Source organism: Heterodontus francisci, chromosome 8, assembly GCF_036365525.1.
Source record: "Heterodontus francisci isolate sHetFra1 chromosome 8, sHetFra1.hap1, whole genome shotgun sequence".
In the NCBI taxonomy this organism is placed as follows: Eukaryota; Metazoa; Chordata; class Chondrichthyes; order Heterodontiformes; family Heterodontidae; genus Heterodontus; species Heterodontus francisci.
In genome coordinates, this window is record NC_090378.1 from 22,576,631 (window position 1) to 22,594,962 (window position 18,332).

Sequence of the window (18,332 nt, forward strand, 5' to 3'; positions counted from 1 at the left end):
GACATTATTAACATTTAAATTGCAGACTTGTGTTGGGGCAGCAGGAAAGGTTCACTGCATGGATCTGGAAGAGCTCATTCTAAATATAAGTCCCTTTCAGAATATTAATTGTTACATGACAGGGGTGTACAGAATTTTAATAAATCTAAAAGTACCAATTACCAAGTATGGGAAATGTGAGCAGTGAACAGATTATTACAAAGAAGTAATGAAGCTGTATAATTAGAGGATCTCGTCATTTAAAAAAAAAATCACATTCTAAGGAATTTGATATAACTTCTTTAAAAATGATTCTTGCTGTTGGTTTTTTCAGGATATTCTTGATTTTAAAATGGTCTGCAGTGATTATTGTTGAATTGAAACTGACCCTACAGCTGAATACAATTAGCCTTTACAGTTGAATGATAAAGTTGCTGAAGAATTCTGGAATTAATGACCTGAATTAATCTCTACTAATGTTAATTCTGTTCTCTTTAAACTGTTGGGCTTGACAGCTAAAACAGTTTAGTCCCTTTTTTTAATGTCACTAGTGCTCATTTTAAAGGAAAATATATATATTTTTTAAAATAGTAGTAATTACCAACTGCAACAAATACCAAAATGTCATTGCTTTATTTGTTAACTTCAAGTTGGCGCAAAAATCTTGTTTTAGATCAAATTATAGAAGTGTAGAAGTAAAAAGTGGATATGATTAATGGGTAATAGCAAATTGTTCATCGTGTTGCTCATGGTCACTATGAATAGTTAGACAGGCAGGCAAGCAGATGCATAAACAAACACAGTTTCCATTCTTGAGTATTTGTAAAAGACCTAAACGGAATAGTTGTAAATGCTCAGTTGACCAGTTGCCATTTCAAGTCTAAGGAATTCTGTTTTAAGCTTTCCAGCCTCTGCAGTATTTTGCTTTTTATTTATAAAAGGCAATTTCAATGTAAAAACATGACAGCAAGTGAATGCATATACAAGATTTTTAATAGATGCATTGAAAGGGTTATCGGGCTAGTTATCTTGCATGTTCTTTACCTGGCTCTTTTCGTCCAGGTTTGCTCAATTGACTCTGATAAACTGAGTGTATTGGGAACTGTTGAACATGTTTTATGCATCATCTGTGCTGCTGACAATAACTGTTATCAGTGTTAATTCAGGGTATGATTTAAATTTGCGGAGGTCCTTGTGTGTTCTTTTGTATTCATCCAAAGGTTATTAGGTGCATGTTATTGTAGCATGCAGAGACCTGCTAGATAATCCTGTTGGTGAAATTGTTTGCTTTTCTTTTTCTGTAATAGGCAGATTTATACAGCAGATCGAAAAGTGGACCATCTCGAAGAAGAGCTGCTTCTGAACAAAGAGCCCAGTCGAGCAAGACTGACAGAAGAAAACAATTTCTCCCTCAATAGTGTTTTTCATACTGTTGGGATGTGCAATGGAAGAGGTGTTGATAGAAACATGCCATGTAATCAGTTTCCTTCTGAAAATGGGACATTGGAAGTAAATGAGATGTTGACCTCAAGCCTGTTGGAAGATGACATGCCTGAAGGAATGTTTGATATGCCTGAGGAAACTGAAGAAGAGCATGCGATTTCATCCAGCGGTAGGTAACTAAAGTAATTACTAACTACTTTTCCATTTGTCTCTTCCCAGCCTTGCCATCACACTTTCTTTCGTTCACTCTTGAAATTCTGTGGGTCTCTTAAATTTTGCTTTTCATTTGTAACTAAATTTTACACAATATAGAAAAGTTAGTTCTTCACTAAGAACCTATGTTGAATTTTTTAAATTCATTCATAGGATGTGGGCATCGCTGGCTAGGGCAGCATTTATTGCCCATCCCTAATTGCCCTTGAGAAGGAGGTGTTGGTGAGCTGCCTTCTCGAACCACTGCAGTCCTTTGGGTGTAGGTACACTAACAGTGTTAGGAAGGGAGTTCCAGGATTTTGACCCAGTGACAGTGAAGTAATGGCAACATAGTTCCAAGTCAGGATGGTGTGTGTGGCTTGGAGGGGAACTTGCAGGTGGTAGTGTTCCCTGCATCTGCTGCCCCTGTCCTTCTAGGTGGTAGAGGTCATGGGTTTGGAAGGTGCTGTCGAAGGAGCCATGGTAAGTTGCTGCAGTGCATCTTGTATATGGTACACACTGCTGCCACTGTGTCGGTGGTGGAAGGAGTGAATATTGAAGGTGGGCTGCTTTGTCCTGGATGGTGTCGAGCTCCACCCATCCAGGCAAGTGGAGAGTATTCCATCACACTCCTGACTTCTACCTTTGTAGATGGTGGACAGGCTTTGGGGAGACAGGAGGTGAGTTACTTGCTGCAGAATTCCTAGCCTCTGACCTGCTCTTGTAGCCATGGTATTTGTGACTGGTCCAGTTCAGTTTCTGGTCAGTGGTAACCCCCCAGGATGATGATGCCATTGAACATCTAGGGGAGATGATTAGATTCTCTCATTTGAGATGGTCACTTCCTGGCATTTGTGTGGTGCAGAGATTACTTTTTTTAGACCAGTGTAAAATTGATTTTAAAAATCTGTAGGTGCTTCCTTTGCATACTGCCAAGCTTTCATTCTTGGAATCCCGCCCCCCCCCCCACCTCCTCCTCATTTACTTGTCCCTTCGTGCTGCCGTATTAAATGGCTGACCCAGGCTTGAGGAACCATATGGGCTACTCCTGCTCCCATTTCTAATTTGTACTACCAAGTTGGTACCAGGCCACCAATAGGAAATAAAATCAGTCCCTGCTCATCAATGTTACAAGGCAGTAACACTGAAATGTGAATTGCATTTTGTAGTGACACTAATGCTTGTTAGTGGACAGTGGCAAAACCATGACTAAGAAAAAGGCTGGAATCTCACCTCAATTGAAAGTTCATAAAACATGCCTCCTCTGTTCTGCTGCATGGTTTGTACTGTTTACTGTAACTCATGCAATAAACTTCACAGTAAACAGTTTGAGACCAAGCTCACAAAAAGAATTGTGCTATGTCATCTTCATGAATGCAAAAATGGGGCCTAATTCTCTACTGCATGTTATGTCTTCTCTGGAACAGATGATCCTACACCAGAGCCAGCATCTGTGCTGGGTGCTGATCTGTTATCCCTATATAAGCGAGGATGTTGTCCTGACATAACTCTTCATGTTGAGAACAGAGTTTTTCATGCGCACAGGTATTGTACAATCATGCAAGAATATTTTTTCAAATAGCCATGAAATGAACTAAAGAACTAACCTAGAAATGTTGCAAGCCTTTCCTATCAATATATTGACGTGGATAGAGGTAGTAAAACCTAAATGTCAAGATTTTACCTTTCGAGTTACAACTTCGTGTGGGTCTAAGTACATCTTCAGCAATGGTGTGAATAAAATTGATGTTTCAACATGAAAAATGATCATACATGGCTATTTGTATCTCTCAATGTCTTGCACATTTTGTAAAATCTCTACTTTTCAGTACTTTGGAAATATTTTAGTTTTTATAGTGAAGCCTTTTTTGCTTGAGCTAGATGGGAAGAGACATCCTATCTTTGCTTTCCACCTCCTCTTCCGATTAGGATTCAGACTTTACTTTAGAGATACAGTGCTGCAGCTTTGTCACTCCTGAGCTGTTCATTCAATCATTTGATTTTATTGCTTCAGTATGATGACTTATGAAAAAGTAAGTTATTGGTATATTTTCTGCTGACACGGAACACAAAAGTCCGAGTGTATCAAGCCTGTGTCCTCAGACCTTTCTCCTACAGCAGCGAGGCCTGGACAGCGTATGTCAGCCAAGAGCAACGTCTCAATTCATTCCATCTTCGCTGCCTCCGGAGAATACTTGGCATCAGGTGACAGGACTGTATCTCCAACACAGAAGTCCTCGAGGCTGCCAACATCCCCAGCATATACACCCTACTGAGCCAGCGGCGCTCGAGATGGCTTGGCCATGTGAGCCACATGGAAGATGGTAGGATCCCCAAGGACACATTGTACAGCGAACTCGTCACTGGTATCAGACCCTCCGGCCGTCCATGTCTCTGTTTTAAAGATGTCTGCAAACGCAACATGAAGTCCTGTGACATTGATCACAAGTCATGGGAGTCAGTTGCCAGCGATCGCCAGAGCTGGCGGGCAGCCATAAAGGCGGGGCTAAAATGTGGCGAGTCGAAGAGACTTAGCAGTTGGCAGGAAAAAAGACAGAAGCGCAAGGGGAGAGCCAACTGTGTAACAGCCCTGACAACCAATTTTATTGATGGCACCTGTGGAAGAGCCTGCCACTCTAGAATTGGCCTTTATAGCCGCTCCAGGCGCTGCTTCACAATCCACTGACCACCTCCAGGCGCTTATCCATTGTCTCTCGAGACAAGGAGGCCAAAGATTATGTAACTAATTATCTGGTGTTGATGCACTATTTTTAAGTAGAGTGTTTTTATATAAAGATTTATTAAGAACTTTACTAAATTTGTTAATTTTTGTTTTAATGTTACAAAGTTTGGAGTTGAGACTTTCATCTGTTCTGTCATCCAGGGCCATCCTGTGTGCTCGCTCCAGTTATTTTGCAGCTATGTTAAGTGGCAATTGGGCAGAAAGCTTTCAGAAGTCCATCACTCTTGCTGGGTAGGTATAATGACAAATGGGTGGTGGGACAGGAATAATGATTATTGAAGCACATCGTAAAACGATATCTCTACTTGGGTCACGTGACAATATTTAAACAGAATTGTCAAATTCATGAAGATATTTGGTTGTTATTTAACTTGCCAAAAGAAAATGGAGTATGTTCCACTCCGTCTTTGTGCTACAGCAGCAGCAACTGCTATTTGTGACCATTCGACTGGACAAATGAGTGTTTGAAAAATGGTTTTGATATTCTCAATACGTAACAAATATTAGTTTCCAGTACAGAGATGATCAAGATGAATAGAATGGAAGGGTGCTGTCCAATTAATATTGGTTTGCCAATGCTTAGAATATTTATATAAAATACTTTTGTTCTGACAGAGGTATTAACCTGTTTAAAATAATATTGTAGAACATGATTTCACTTTTTTTTTTCTCATCATCTCCACATTGGGGAGAGCCAAATGCAGATGGAATGACTGCTCTCCTGCATAACTCTTCCTTCTATAGGGGTGATCCTGACTTATCTGGGACTCGTATGTTCTCACGTCCTCCCATTCTGACTCTGACCTCTGACTTTGGCCTTCTACCAAGTTGAGTGCAAACTTCAGGAATACCATCTCTCCTTCCTTCTTGATGCTTTGCAGGCCTTTAAATGAATATTGACTTTAGAGCTTGGCTGCCTCTATTGTCCATGCCTTTTCTTTTCTTTTATCCACCTCATTCCCTTACATTTGGGATCTCTGCTCATCCTCCCTTTTTTGTCTGTCTAGTGTATCTTCATTGTGTTTGTAATGCATCATTTTCACTTCTTTCAGTTTCCTGATAGGTGATTGAGCCCATTAACATCTTTTTTGTGTGATAGTGATTTGTATAAGAGAAAGTGATTTTTTTTTTTTATAAACTGTATTTTTATGTAGTGCCTTTTGCAGCTTCAGGATGTTCCAAAGTGCTTGACAGAAAATGAAGTTGTTTTTGAAGTAATGGGGCTGGATTTTGCGCTGAAAGCGAGGCTCGCCGGTGCTGGGCCAAAAAGGTGGGGGGACCCCTGCCTTTGCCTTTTCATGTCTGTTTCCCCTCTGGCCCTATATGAGCCCCAGAGGCCTCAGGCCCAGCACTGGAATGCCAGAACAGAGGTAGGTGAGGCAGGCTTGCGGGGGACATTCCGGTAGGCCCCAGCCAAGTGGGGTTGTCATGCAGTCCTGGGGGAGGAATGTCCCCCAAGGGTAAAGATGTCCTCTGGGCTGCAAATTGCCCATATAGGAGGGGCACCCCACCCACCCCCCCACCCCCCAACCCCCCAACCCCCCAAACAAGCTCACAGGGAGGTGCCTCATTTTACAAGGAGTCCTCCTTGGACACCCTTAATTGGCCATTAATAGCCCACAAAGGATCAATTGGCCTCTGGGCGGGAAGGCAGTTGCCTGCCTAACCCATCCCTGGGAAGACCACCAGGCGACGGGCCCTCCGCCACTCGTTGCGATACTCCATGCCCCCTCACCTTGGACCCTGCCTCTGCTTCTCTCAAAAACTCGGCCATTCTGTTGTAGGGAAGTTTGTCTTGTAACTGTTCTGCCTTACACTCTTTCTTTGGAACCTGTAACCCTACTTCACAGTTTTCAATCCTAATGAAGGGCCAGCACCTATTAGCCTATCTTTTCTCTTTCCTTGAATGGGGGTCCTACTGTGTATTTCCGATCTTATATTGGGTAGAGTTCACTTTCCCTCTTATTTCTGTCCATTTTTTTTCTGTCTGCATAAATACACAATGTTTTAAATCTATAGTTGTCAGTAATAGGATCTGTAATTTCGAAGAAACTGGATACTGAGGCAGGAAGAAGTTCCAACTGCATGCTCCACAAGATCTGTGTAAATGTAAAGCACTTTAAATATCTGTTTGCATTGAGTGCTCAGTGGCTGTAAGTGATTTCATTCTCTTATATCACGTTTCTACTTGATGTTTTTGGATTTAATGAAAAACATCCCAGAAGCAAGAAGTGAGCAGTGTACGCTTATTATTTTGTTAATTGTAATGGATCTTGGCAGTTCAAACATCTAAACTGGTAAAAGGCCTAGCAGCCATCAATAATGATGTGACCTAGGGTATGTAGTCTTGAAGTGATTTTTATATAAATATATTCATTAGGGCATCATTAGCAATGTATCTGCATTTCCCTTTGAGGAAAAATATATCACAGAAGCAGCTTACATTTATTTGAGGGGGCTTTAGGAATGTGCTTGGGTTCCAAAGTCATTTGCCCATGCAATCTAATTCTCGTCTTCAAAGTGGTTTAGGGCAGAAGCTGACAAGCTGTGAGGTTGAAGCTTTAATCATGGCTAGGAAACTGCATATTAAATGCACATGCAGATTTAATCACTGATAATTGACACTAACTGACTATGCTAATGTTTCATAGTCATTAATTGGTAAGATAAATAAAGGAATATATTAAATATTTTAATATTTTATTCAATGTTTACTGATTTATGTATTGTAGAATATCTTTTATTTTCCCCCCCAAAAAAAATCAGTACGTAAATTGAAGTTTTGTGGGCATGCAATGTTAGCAAGGTGGTGTGGCAGTGACTTTGTGCTGGGCAATGACTTGCAACAAAGTGGGATCCCATAGTGAATGTGGTTAATGAAGCAAGGCCTTGCTTCAATCTTGTGTGCATATCTCAAAGGATCAATTAAGGGGAGAATTGGTCGAGTCCAAGGAACAGGTTGTCTGTGCGCTTTTTTTTTTGGAAGCCATGTGTAAGAAATTTTTTTGTATGTTTGTAAATTTTCTTCACTGTTCCAGTGTTTTCAATATGATCTATAAAGCTGTATTGCATTTTAATTACAGCATGAGCCATGTGGAGGTGGAAATTATGATGAACTTTTTATATGGAGCCATTTTAGACTTGCCCAAAGAAGTTCTTCCACGGTAAATATTTTTTTGACTTGAGTATGATCTTGGGAAAAGGTGTTTGTGCATCTTATAGTTTTTAGTGATCTGTAATTTCAGAGACATGTAAAATATTTGAGGACCTTACTCTCTAGCTTTACTCATTTGTTAATCTCACTGATGCAAGTATTTTTTTTTTTGCCATAAAATGTTTGGTCAGGGGGAGGTTGGTGACTGCACTAGAGGAAGGAACTTGATGCACCTTAAAGTAGGGAATCAACACATAGTGGAGAGAAGAGGCTGTAATGGAATCATCATACAGTAATGCTAGGAGGAGTGAGGCTTGATGGACTGAATGGTCTTTCCTCACCCTTACTTTCTAATATGCCCAGCAAATCTGTTTTGGATTGGTTGTTATGGAGGTTCTATCAGCACATTGACCTTCTGTTGTTGCTGACTGTATGGTGTAAACACTCACCTTCAGTGTTGCTGTTCAGATGAGCAACTGATTGACTGACTTCAAAAAGATCCAAGATTCAGATTCTCTGGTCTTGAAGCACACATTCTGAATAAATTGTTAGAAGAAAGCCTCTTGCAGGCAGCCAGGAATTAGATATGTTTATTGGCCAAGATATTTCAACTGACAGTTAATTAATAACTGATATGGTATGAAAATAATTCACTTGTACCAACTTATTTTGAAACTGATCCGAAATTGATTTTTTAAAATATGTTTTTGGTCTCCTTTGGCAAATTACTGTTACTGTTTTAAAAAAAAAAAATTTATTTGGAGTTATTTTCAGCTTCTCTTCTATCTTGAAACCATTCAGTGTAAGAAATTGATATTTTCAGAACCATGGACAATGATCTTTAGCTGTGACGCAGTCAAAAGCAGATGATCAAACCTGAATCACCTCAACGTTAAAGGAGAAGAATGTTTAAATGATAACATCTTGACATACATTTACCACTTATTAGTTTGAGACACAGAAATCTGGAACTCTTCGGGGAGGGTGGGTGGGTGAACTTTGTCTTTCGCTTTAGGGCATAAATGTGTGATAGTGGAGAAACTGTTTGTTTTACACCCTTCCCAATTTTCTTCTCTGCTGTAGATAAGAAAAATCAGGCTGAATCACCTGCTTTGCACTATTGCCCCTCAACCATTTTGACCCACCCCCAGAGTCCATCCAATTCCCTTATTCAATGGTAGTGAAGGCAATACTAGAGTCAAGGAGATTGGCCTCTTGATTCCACGTGTTTGAGTGACTTTTCAAATTATACATCTACCAAGTAACTCCTCGGTATTCAATCAGAAATTCTGTGCCTCTGATCACTCCTGATAATTCCTTTTGTGCTGTCTCAAGGAGACAAAACTGCTTTTCTGTTCCCAAATATGGTGGTTGATGTGAGATTCAACGGTAGATCTCTTTGTGGTGTATGTCGTTGTAATGCTTTTTATATATTGGAACCAGCAACTGTTTGCTATCCAGTAATTGTAGGTTTCCGAGTTTGCTGTGGAACAATTGGGATCTCGTTGAAGCTGCAGAGCTTGTTCAAGCGTTTCACATTGGATTTCTGATTCAGATCAATTTTGTTATGAAGTACTATTTGGATGGTTCCCAGGAAGCACGTTGCAGCAAGTATCTGTTGTATATGTCCGTGATCACATTACTTTGTGGCACCAGAGTGTGACTAGAAGCTGACTAGGAAAGGGGGAAATGCTTAGACCCACAGCCTTGTATGGCAACCAGAAACAATTCCTCTACCTTTTGCCTCCAAATTGAAATTTGTTTTTAGTGAGTTTTTTTCCAGTTCAAGTTTGGTAAAACATGCCCATTTTTATAGTTAACTTAACTTAATTTCCTAATTGTTAGCTTTTAGTTAAAAAAAAAAATTCAAGCCATTAGTGTCCAGCAAATGTAATGGCTTGACATTTCTGCTCTACTGCACTGGGTTTTGGTGCAAATTTGCCTGAAATTGCCGAAACCATCTTGAGATCATTTTTAAGTGCAAATTGAGTTTCTGTGATCTTTTACGCTAGTTTTAAAAGAACATGGTGCTAGAAGCAGACACTGTCTATGTAACTGGCCGCTGCCCCAGATTGAATTGGGAGTTTTAGTTTTGCATACTCATTTGCAAATCTTCAAGGAGCTTTAAAAATGAAGCTGGCTCTTGTAGGCGCAGGGACACAAAGGAATGTTTCAAGATTTTTGATATACTTTTTAAATTTGAGAAACTAACTACCCCAATATAACTAGAAAATGGCTGTGTAGTTTTTTTTAGTCAGTCAGTAATTTAAAATTGGGTTTTGTAGTGGACTAGACATTCTGATTAAAATGCTTTTTTTGACATACCATATTTGGCTGTGTTAATCAAACTGCACCTAGTTACCATTCATACATATTGGAATCATTTTAAAGCCAAAATCTTTTGAGAAAATTATATTCTAAAACACTGCCCAATTCACTGGTTCATTGCAGATGTTACTTTTGGCAATATGCCAGTGAGTTTGGAGTCTTGAAGGAAAAAACACTTAATCAAAACTAGGACAATTTTGGGTGTAATTTGCACCTGGATTGCTGATTGCAGAAACTCTACCTCAAGCTATTTTAACCATTTTGAAGCATGCATCCAGTATTTGGGAGATAGTCAGCAGCAAGGGTGTCCTTTGGAAATTAAGATGATTAATGAAGATACTGTTATGGGTCCATTGGTCAGGTGCATGCTGCATACGCCAGTGATTCTAGAGATTGCTCAGTGAAGTGTGAGCTTGTGCAATGATGAATCCCAAACAGTATGAAAGGCAAGATGACAAATTGAGTAAACCTTAGTGCTAACTCAACACTTTTTTTTTTCTTCAGTTCAGTGCTTTCATTAGCAGATATGTACAACTTGGATGGGTTAAAGAAAGTAGTTCTACATGTTCTGAAAAAGGATTATTGCAAGTTTTTTCACAAGGTAACATTCTATTTTGTATAGTTGTGATTGCACAGCCCAAAAATGCAGTTTATGCTTGAATTGAAGTGATCATTTAATTCATAATTTTAGATTTTTTTATGTCATTGCTTTTTGGGTTTTCTGTATTCATGCCATTACTTTGGTCAGAGGATATCTTGCCTTATGGAATAGAAAATATTGAAAGATGTTGTTTTGAAGAGCTTTGACTAACCACTTTTCTTTTGTCGGGCTGTTCAATATGGGCAGTTGGTTCCCAATTTTAAAAATACACGAGCAATATAATCTTTGAGATTAGAACTGTTGAGGTAACAGGCAAGGACCTAAACCTCATTTTAATATGAACATCGTGTATCTACAACTCAACTTTTGAGTGTCCTATTTAATTGTAGATGCTGTGTACTTTCTAAATTGACTCTTGTTACATTCACTCACTCAAATCCTCACTGATCAATTTATAACCCCCTCCCCCATTCAGTGTCCCAGTAAATGCTTCTAAGTGCGCGCACATACAAACCAGCACATTCATAAGAATCTGCAGCTGTTGAAAGGTTTCTTTGTTCCAGGACAGAATATCAATTAGAGCCTAAATGCAGGGCTTTAAGTTGCCCCTATGGCAAGTCAGCCGGAGTGCATTGCAAACCAAAAAAGGGGTCTAAATATTCTACCTGGTTTAGCTGCTTTGCATAGCAGTTACATTCCTTAGAGTCAAAAATCGCTTTCAGTGGATTACTAAGATTTTTTTCAACTTCACTTTTTTTTCCCCCCCTCCTTACATTCCTAATTTAGCATCTTGGGCTGGAATTTTGTGTTGGGTGGGGGGCCCCGCCCATGAGTCAACCTCCTCCAGACCAATGGGAGCCACGCCAGAATTTTACGCTCCCCAGGCCCTTAATTGGCCTTGGTAAAATGCCAGTGGTGGTGGGAGGAGGCACTTAAGTGGCAGTTAATTGGCCACTTAAGGGCTTTGACCTGGGGCGGGTGGATCGTTTTTCACCGCCGCCCCTCGTAAAATTGCAGCGGGGGTGGGAGGGCATTCAGGATGGCGCACCCCCCCCCCCCCCCCCCCCCCCCAACAACCTACCACTCAATTTTACATCCCCCCCACCCCCACCACCAACATCCTTGGACTCCCACCAGTTCTTTCATCTGTGCAGTGCATCTCCTTTCACCTCAAAGTTTACTGTTGCTGACCCTGTCATTATTGCATGAAAGTTTTCAGTCTCCTTCAAACTCGTATAATTGAAGTTCCCTGGATTTTTTTTTTATTCCTTCGTGGGATGTGGGCACGCTGGCAAGGCCAACCTTTATTGCCCACCCCTAACTTCCCTTGACAACCGAGTGGTTTGCTCGGCCATTTCAGAGGGCATTTAAGTGTTAACTACAGTGCTGTGCGTCTGGAGTCAAATGTAGGCCAGACTAGGTAAGGATGGCGGATTTCCTTCCCTAAAGGACATTAGTGAACCAGATGGGTTTTTACAATAATCAGCAATGGTTTCATGGTCACCAGTAAACTAGATTTTAATTCCAGATTTATTAACTGAATTCAAATTTCACCTTCTGCCGTGGTGGGATTCGAACCCATGTCCCCAGAGCATTAGCCTGGAGCTCTGGGTTTCTGGTCTACTGACATTACCACTACACCACAGCCTCTCCTAAAATTAAATTTGTGGGATTTGAACTGGAATAGTCCAGACCTCTGGGTTGCTAGTCCAGTAATATAACCACTACACTAATATTAAAAATGGATTCTTATTGCTTTCACCATTACCAGTATGCATTTAGGAACAAGAGTAGGACATTCCGTTCCTCAAGCCTGCTCCACCATTCAATTAGATTATGGCGCACTTTAACTTCAGCCTTGGCACACATGGATTGTTGGTACATAAAATTAGAACTAGGCTATTTAGGAGGGAAATCAGGAAATCCTTTTTCCGAAAAGTAGTACAAATCTGGACTTCTCCTTTTTCCTCAAATGCAGTGAATGCTGGAAGAATTAGAGCTTTCAATACTGAAATTGATAGATTTTTTTGTTGGGTAGGAGTATTCGGGGATATGAATCAACAGTGGGTGAGTGCAACTGAGGTTCAGATCAGCCATGATCTGATTGAATGGCGGAACAGGCTCGAGGCTAAATGGTCGTCTCCTGTCCTTGTGTTGCATTTGGAGAGATGAGGACAAGCTGGGGATTAATTGTGTTTATTTTCCCACAATTCCAGCTTTTGATTTTTAGATATGTGTGCCATTTTGTATAGGCAGATACTCTGAAAGATTAATTGGCCAGATAGTGTTAGAAAAGTGAAAGAAAGGAAAAATGGAAATTGCAGAATTTGAGATTTAGTGCATTCCAAGAACTGTTGGGGGGGGGGGTTCTTCAATTTCTTAAAAACCTTCTATAAAAAAAAAGCATAGATTACTAATGATTTTAAAAAAAACACTTTGAAGGCAAAAAAAGTTTTTGTATTTGTTTATTTCTAGCTGATCTAGTCTTTGAAGTCTTCCACAATATGTTTTGGATGCTGGCCAACCTACATGTTACCAGTGCTTTCTGCTTTGGTTTCAGATTTGCAGCACTTGATATCTTTTTTGATGTCTGCAGAAGATGTAACTGCTGAAAAAAATCAATAACCATAGCGTTGCTTGTTTTTCAGCAGAACTGGAAAAAGCCAGTTTGTCCTCTCTAGTTTATTATTCAATGTTTTCACACATTTGAACTTTCAAGGTTGCAAAATATTTTTGAAGAATGCAGTTTGTTTCAGATATTTAATTGGTCCTGACTTTATCTTTGCGATTTCATTTGTCGGTTTTTCTTTTTTTATTTGTAAAAACAGATTCTACTGTTCCCAGTTGTTACAATTGTGGTTTTCGTGCAATAGCTAAGGACTTGAGTGAATAGGATATCCTCTGTGTTTTCACAGAATGTGTCTCTGCTTGGTATTGCTGAGCAGAGGATAGAACAGCACGTGTTTGAGACCAGGAATGATGTCTTGGTCAAAAAAATTTAATTCAACCTTTAACTTGGTTTGCAGTAGAAATTACAGCCATGAGCTTGTGAACTGTTTGGTGTCTTTATTTAGAATTTGTTGAAATGTAAAATATATTGTCAATGCTCTAATTATGGAAAGACATATTTGAATTCAGTAAACACCATATCAGTTTGCCTCCTTTCTCATTGTTTCTCATTTGATTAATTTATAGCCTGTTATTGGAATGCAGCAGTCTATTCTGGAGTGCCTGCAAATATCTCACTCAGTTGGAATCGATGGCCTTTACAGTTCCTGCATGAGGTAAAATCATTCATTAGTGTGGAATCTGCAGGTGCAGAGTGCAATTTTTCTTTCAAGCAAATTGTTCCAAAATTTGTGGGTTGTTTTTGCAGATGGATTACCAAATATTTTGTGAAATGCTGGTCTGGGAAGAATTTTGCCTGTCTTCCAGCAGAACTGCAGAAAGCCTGTTTGACATCTGTAGTCCAGTCTTTAGTAAGTAACATCCACTAGCAATGCTTTTCATCATTTGTTTACAATAATATCAGTGTAAATTTAAAGGCTGCATGTAGTGACATCACTATTCGCAGCCAGAATGGAGATAATTGGGCAATTCCCTTGTCAATTACACCTGGAGACTGCAGTGCTGTAAGTGACTGGGATTATTTTTTATGTAACTATCCTCCACCCTTCACTTTGCTGGAGACGTAACTCTGCTTTTATTGGGTGACTTTGCTGTAGTTTTGGTTAGGCGTTCTGTTTAGAGATGCTTCTTAACTATGTTTTGTTTGCCGTCAGTTTTGCCATGAGTCCCACCCCATCTCTCAGCTGTGTCAATGATCACTTCAGAATTCAAAAGGCAGTTGGATACAGTAGTGTATAGGGATGACACAACATGTGCCATGGACATTTGACAAAATTATTCACTCAGCCATGGACATGGGGGCAATTCATTTGTATGTAAAGTGTATTGCCAACCTATTGCCACCAAACACAGTCTGCATTTCTCCCTATTTAGTGAGTACCTGCCATTGTTTTTGCTTGCACCAGTAGTCAATGTTTGCCCACACACTTGATGTAGCGATGCGGAGAATCCGGGTAAATGTCCATCTGTCAGGAGTGATCTTGTTAATCCCTATCCCCTCTGTGTCCATCTCTCTCCTCCTCTGCATTTGGGGACATCCTCTCAGGAAGATCAACCTGTGGGGAATTTTGTGAATGATCAATATTGTCATCCATCAATTTTATAAACTGTTCTTGTGTACAATTCCCATATTAAGATACTAAATCCGTCTGTGTGGAAATCCAGATTTTTCTTTTTGTGCACATACAATTTGAAATTGGTTAATATCTCTAACTGATTTTTCTACTTCTCGAGCTGAAGTGTGAAAAGTTGGATTTTAGCAAAGGGGAACTTTCTGTTCTTAATCTATAAAAATTAAATGCTGAAAATAATGAGCTGGTCTGGCAGCATCTGTGAAGAAAGGAACAGTTAGTGTTTCGGGTTAATGACCTCTCATCAGTACAGTTTCTCTCCCCATATGCTCTGCACCGACTTTCTAGAGTTTTCTGTTTGTTTCAGATTTCCAGCATCTACAGTATTTGCTTTTACTCTTAAATTTCTAGTTTTTCTCTTGCAGGAATAATTCTTCAAAGTACTTTCAACATATGCTGACCAAAACCATGAATCGAGCATTTAAATGGATTTTCTCATCAGCAAAACTTTATTTTTGTTTGTTGACCAAATCTTCAAGTTGATTCACTGAACTGAAGAGATTGCTCCTAATATTATTTGCGCTAATATCAAGTGAGAGAGAATTAGTCCAGTCCAATGCTCATTTTTGTCTGTCTGAGGCAATAATTTATCTGCTCAAAATAAGACACTTTATTACCACTGATTACAGCTACTGAGCAAGCAATTCATAAACTGCGAAGGGGAAATTTCAAATGCGCCTCAAGCAAAATTGCACCCCTTGGTAATTCTCAAATCCTTAACAATTTTACTCCTCTGAAAGATTCAACATAGGAAATATAAATACTTGTTTTAATGGAGGTAAAGGAACAAGCCCTACCTATATGATTGGGGAATTGTATATGCCAGGTAGTGCTAATGTCATTTTAGCAGAAGTGCAAGAAATGTATGAGATTATAGTGTTTGCTAAGTGCAGGGAAAGGTGACGCTCCATGCATGTCCATTCAAGTGTTTACATGCAATACTGTTGATCAGTCACCTGATTTAGGTCTGATTCATTTTCCATTGATAAGAGCCAATGGGACAGGTTCTCTTATCCACCAGTCAACTTCATCAGAGTTCAGAAATTTGCTAGAGCTTTGAGTAGTTTGAAAAGTGATGCCTAAAGGTGAGCATCTTCAGAGGTGATCGTATTGATGCCAAAGACAAACCTGGGGAATCATTGTCCACTTCTAATTGCTTTATCCCCACCTCAACTACTACCCAGTAACTCTGCATAGCCCTGCAACAAACCTGGGAGTATCAAGGATTGTATGTCTTCATATTAAAACATGCGCATTTGCTCAATTTACTGTCTGGACACCAGTGTGGCTACGTTGCAGAGACAGCCAATTGTATTTTGGTACTTTTTATGGCAATTTAAATGTGAAAATATGTAAAATATGGCTGAGTAACATTTGCCTAGTCTGTTTCTTCTTGTATGGGATTGCTGATTGGCTGTGAGGTGGCGGTGTAGTGGTAATGTCACTGAACTAATAATGCAGAGGCCCTGACTAATGCTCTGGGGACATGGGTTCAAATCCCACCATGGCAGGTGGTGGAATTTAAATTCAATTAATTAACTTTGTGTAATGAGAGGATTAGTTAACAATCCTTTGCGGGGTCCCTTGGGGAAGAGCAACCATAACATGCTAGAATTCTTCATTAAGATGGAGAGTGAGAGTTGATTCCGAGACTAAGATCCTGAATCTAAATGAAGGAAACTATGAAGGTATGAGGCACGAGTTGGCTATAATAGATTGGAGAACGTTTCTTAAAGGATTGACAGTGAATAGGCAATGCCTAGTATTTAAAGAGCACTTTTTTAAAAAAAATTTATTCATGGGATGTGGGCATCGCTGGCCAGGCCAGCATTTATTGCCCATCCCTAATTGCCCTTGAGAAGGTGGTGGTGAGTTGCCTTCTTGAACTGCTGCAGTCCATTTGGGGTAGGTATACCCACAGTGCTGTTACGAAGGGAGTTCCAGGATTTTGACCCAGCGACCGTGAAGGAACGGCGATATAGTTCCAAGTCAGGATGGTGTGTGACTTGGTGAGGAACTTGCAGGTGTTGATGTTCCCATGCATTTGCTGCCCTTATCCTTCTAGTTGGTAGAGGTCGCGGGTTTGGAAGGTGCTGTCTAAGGAGCCTTGGTGCATTGCTGCAGTGCATCTTGTAGATGGTACACGCTGCTGCCACTGTGTGTCGGTGGTGGCGGGAGTGAATGTTTGTAGATGGGGTGCCAATCAAGCGGGCTGCTTTGTCCTGGATGGTGTCGAGCTTGTTGAATGTTGTTGGAGCTGCACCCATCCAGGCAAGTGGAGAGTATTCCATCACACTCCTGACTTGTGCCTTGTAGATGGTGGACAGGCTTTGGGGAGTCAGGAGGAGAGTTACTCGCCTCAGGATTCCTAGCCTCTGACCTGCTCTTGTAGCCACGGTATTTATATGGCTACTCCAGTTCAGTTTCTGTTCAATGGTAGCCCCTAGGATGTTGATGGTGGGGGATTCAGCGATGGTAATGCCATTGAATGTCAAGGGGAGATGGTTAGATTCTCTCTTGTTGGAGATGGTCATTGCCTGGCACTTGTGTGGTGTGAATGTTACTTGCCACTTCTCAGCCCAAGCCTGGATATTGTCCAGGTCTTGCTGCATTTCTCAAGAGACTGCTTCAGTATCTGAGGAGTCACGAATGGTGCTGAACATTGTGCAATCATCAGCGAACATCCCCACTTCTGACCTTATGATTGAAGGAAGGTCATTGATGAAGCAGCTGAAGATGGTTGGGCCTAGAGTGCTGACTTGGGTTGCATTAGAGTGCTACAGAGGAAGTTTGGTAACTGAGGATAATTAAGGGTTAATTTTATCTTAAATATAATCTGTCTTTTATTTATTAACTTAACAACAGTTGCTGTTAGGGTTGGAGAAGGTGAGTTTTAGACCAGCTTTAAACAGGGTTCACTCAGGCTCTGCTTGCAGCTGCACCTTGTTAATTAGAGAAGTGGCTTAACCCAGTTTTCAGGGGGCTAGAGTCAGTCAGTATAAAAATGAGCCATCTTACAGTGCTGACTTGGGTTCATTAGAGTGCTTCAGTGGAAGTTTGGTAACTGAGGAAGTTCGGTAAAGAGGGAGTGAGGAGCTCCTTTCAATTCCTACCTGTCCTCAGTGAGGGGAGCCGAGAGCTTCCAAAGAGCACAGCTGACTGGGAGTAGACTCTGAGGGCAGAGTTCCGGACCGGTAAGTATAAAAAAACTTACCTCCTGGTAAAAAAAAAAGCTGAAAGTGACATCACAGGAAAGCTGTGACCTGATTGGCTGGTAGGGAATTTTCTTTTACTGAACTTGAAAATAAAACATTGATAAAAATTGATTAAAACCCTAATTAACTAACTAATAAGTAGAGTAACTAAACCAGAGAGAGGAGATTACTGTATTTAGTTAGCATTTAATATTTATAGTGGGAATCTAGCACGAGGGACCATATAGTTAATTATAACAATTTAGTAAGAATTTAATAAGTATTTATTTTAAATTAATTTATTAATTAGTGCTAGAAATGTCAGCGGGGTGAAGTGCTTCACCTGTAAGATGTGGGAGGTCCGTGACGCTTCCAGCGTTCCGGACGACTACATCTGCAGGAAGTGTACCCAGTTGCAGCTCCTCACAGACCGCATGGA

General features: G+C 40.3%; 1 protein-coding gene across 6 annotated transcripts in view; it reads left to right on the forward strand.

Annotated features, from left to right (window-relative positions):
* Positions 1 to 18,332, forward strand: part of btbd8 (BTB domain containing 8) — a 106,233-nt gene that overhangs the window by 22,884 nt on the left and 65,017 nt on the right. For all 6 annotated transcript variants that reach the window (XM_068036769.1, XM_068036766.1, XM_068036771.1 and 3 more), the window contains 7 exons: positions 1,287 to 1,591; positions 3,042 to 3,159; positions 4,499 to 4,588; positions 7,441 to 7,521; positions 10,344 to 10,440; positions 13,636 to 13,724; positions 13,817 to 13,919. In XM_068036769.1, the coding sequence (XP_067892870.1) occupies positions 1,287 to 1,591; positions 3,042 to 3,159; positions 4,499 to 4,588; positions 7,441 to 7,521; positions 10,344 to 10,440; positions 13,636 to 13,724; positions 13,817 to 13,919 (883 nt within the window). The remainder of the gene's footprint in view (positions 1 to 1,286; positions 1,592 to 3,041; positions 3,160 to 4,498; positions 4,589 to 7,440; positions 7,522 to 10,343; positions 10,441 to 13,635; positions 13,725 to 13,816; positions 13,920 to 18,332) is intronic.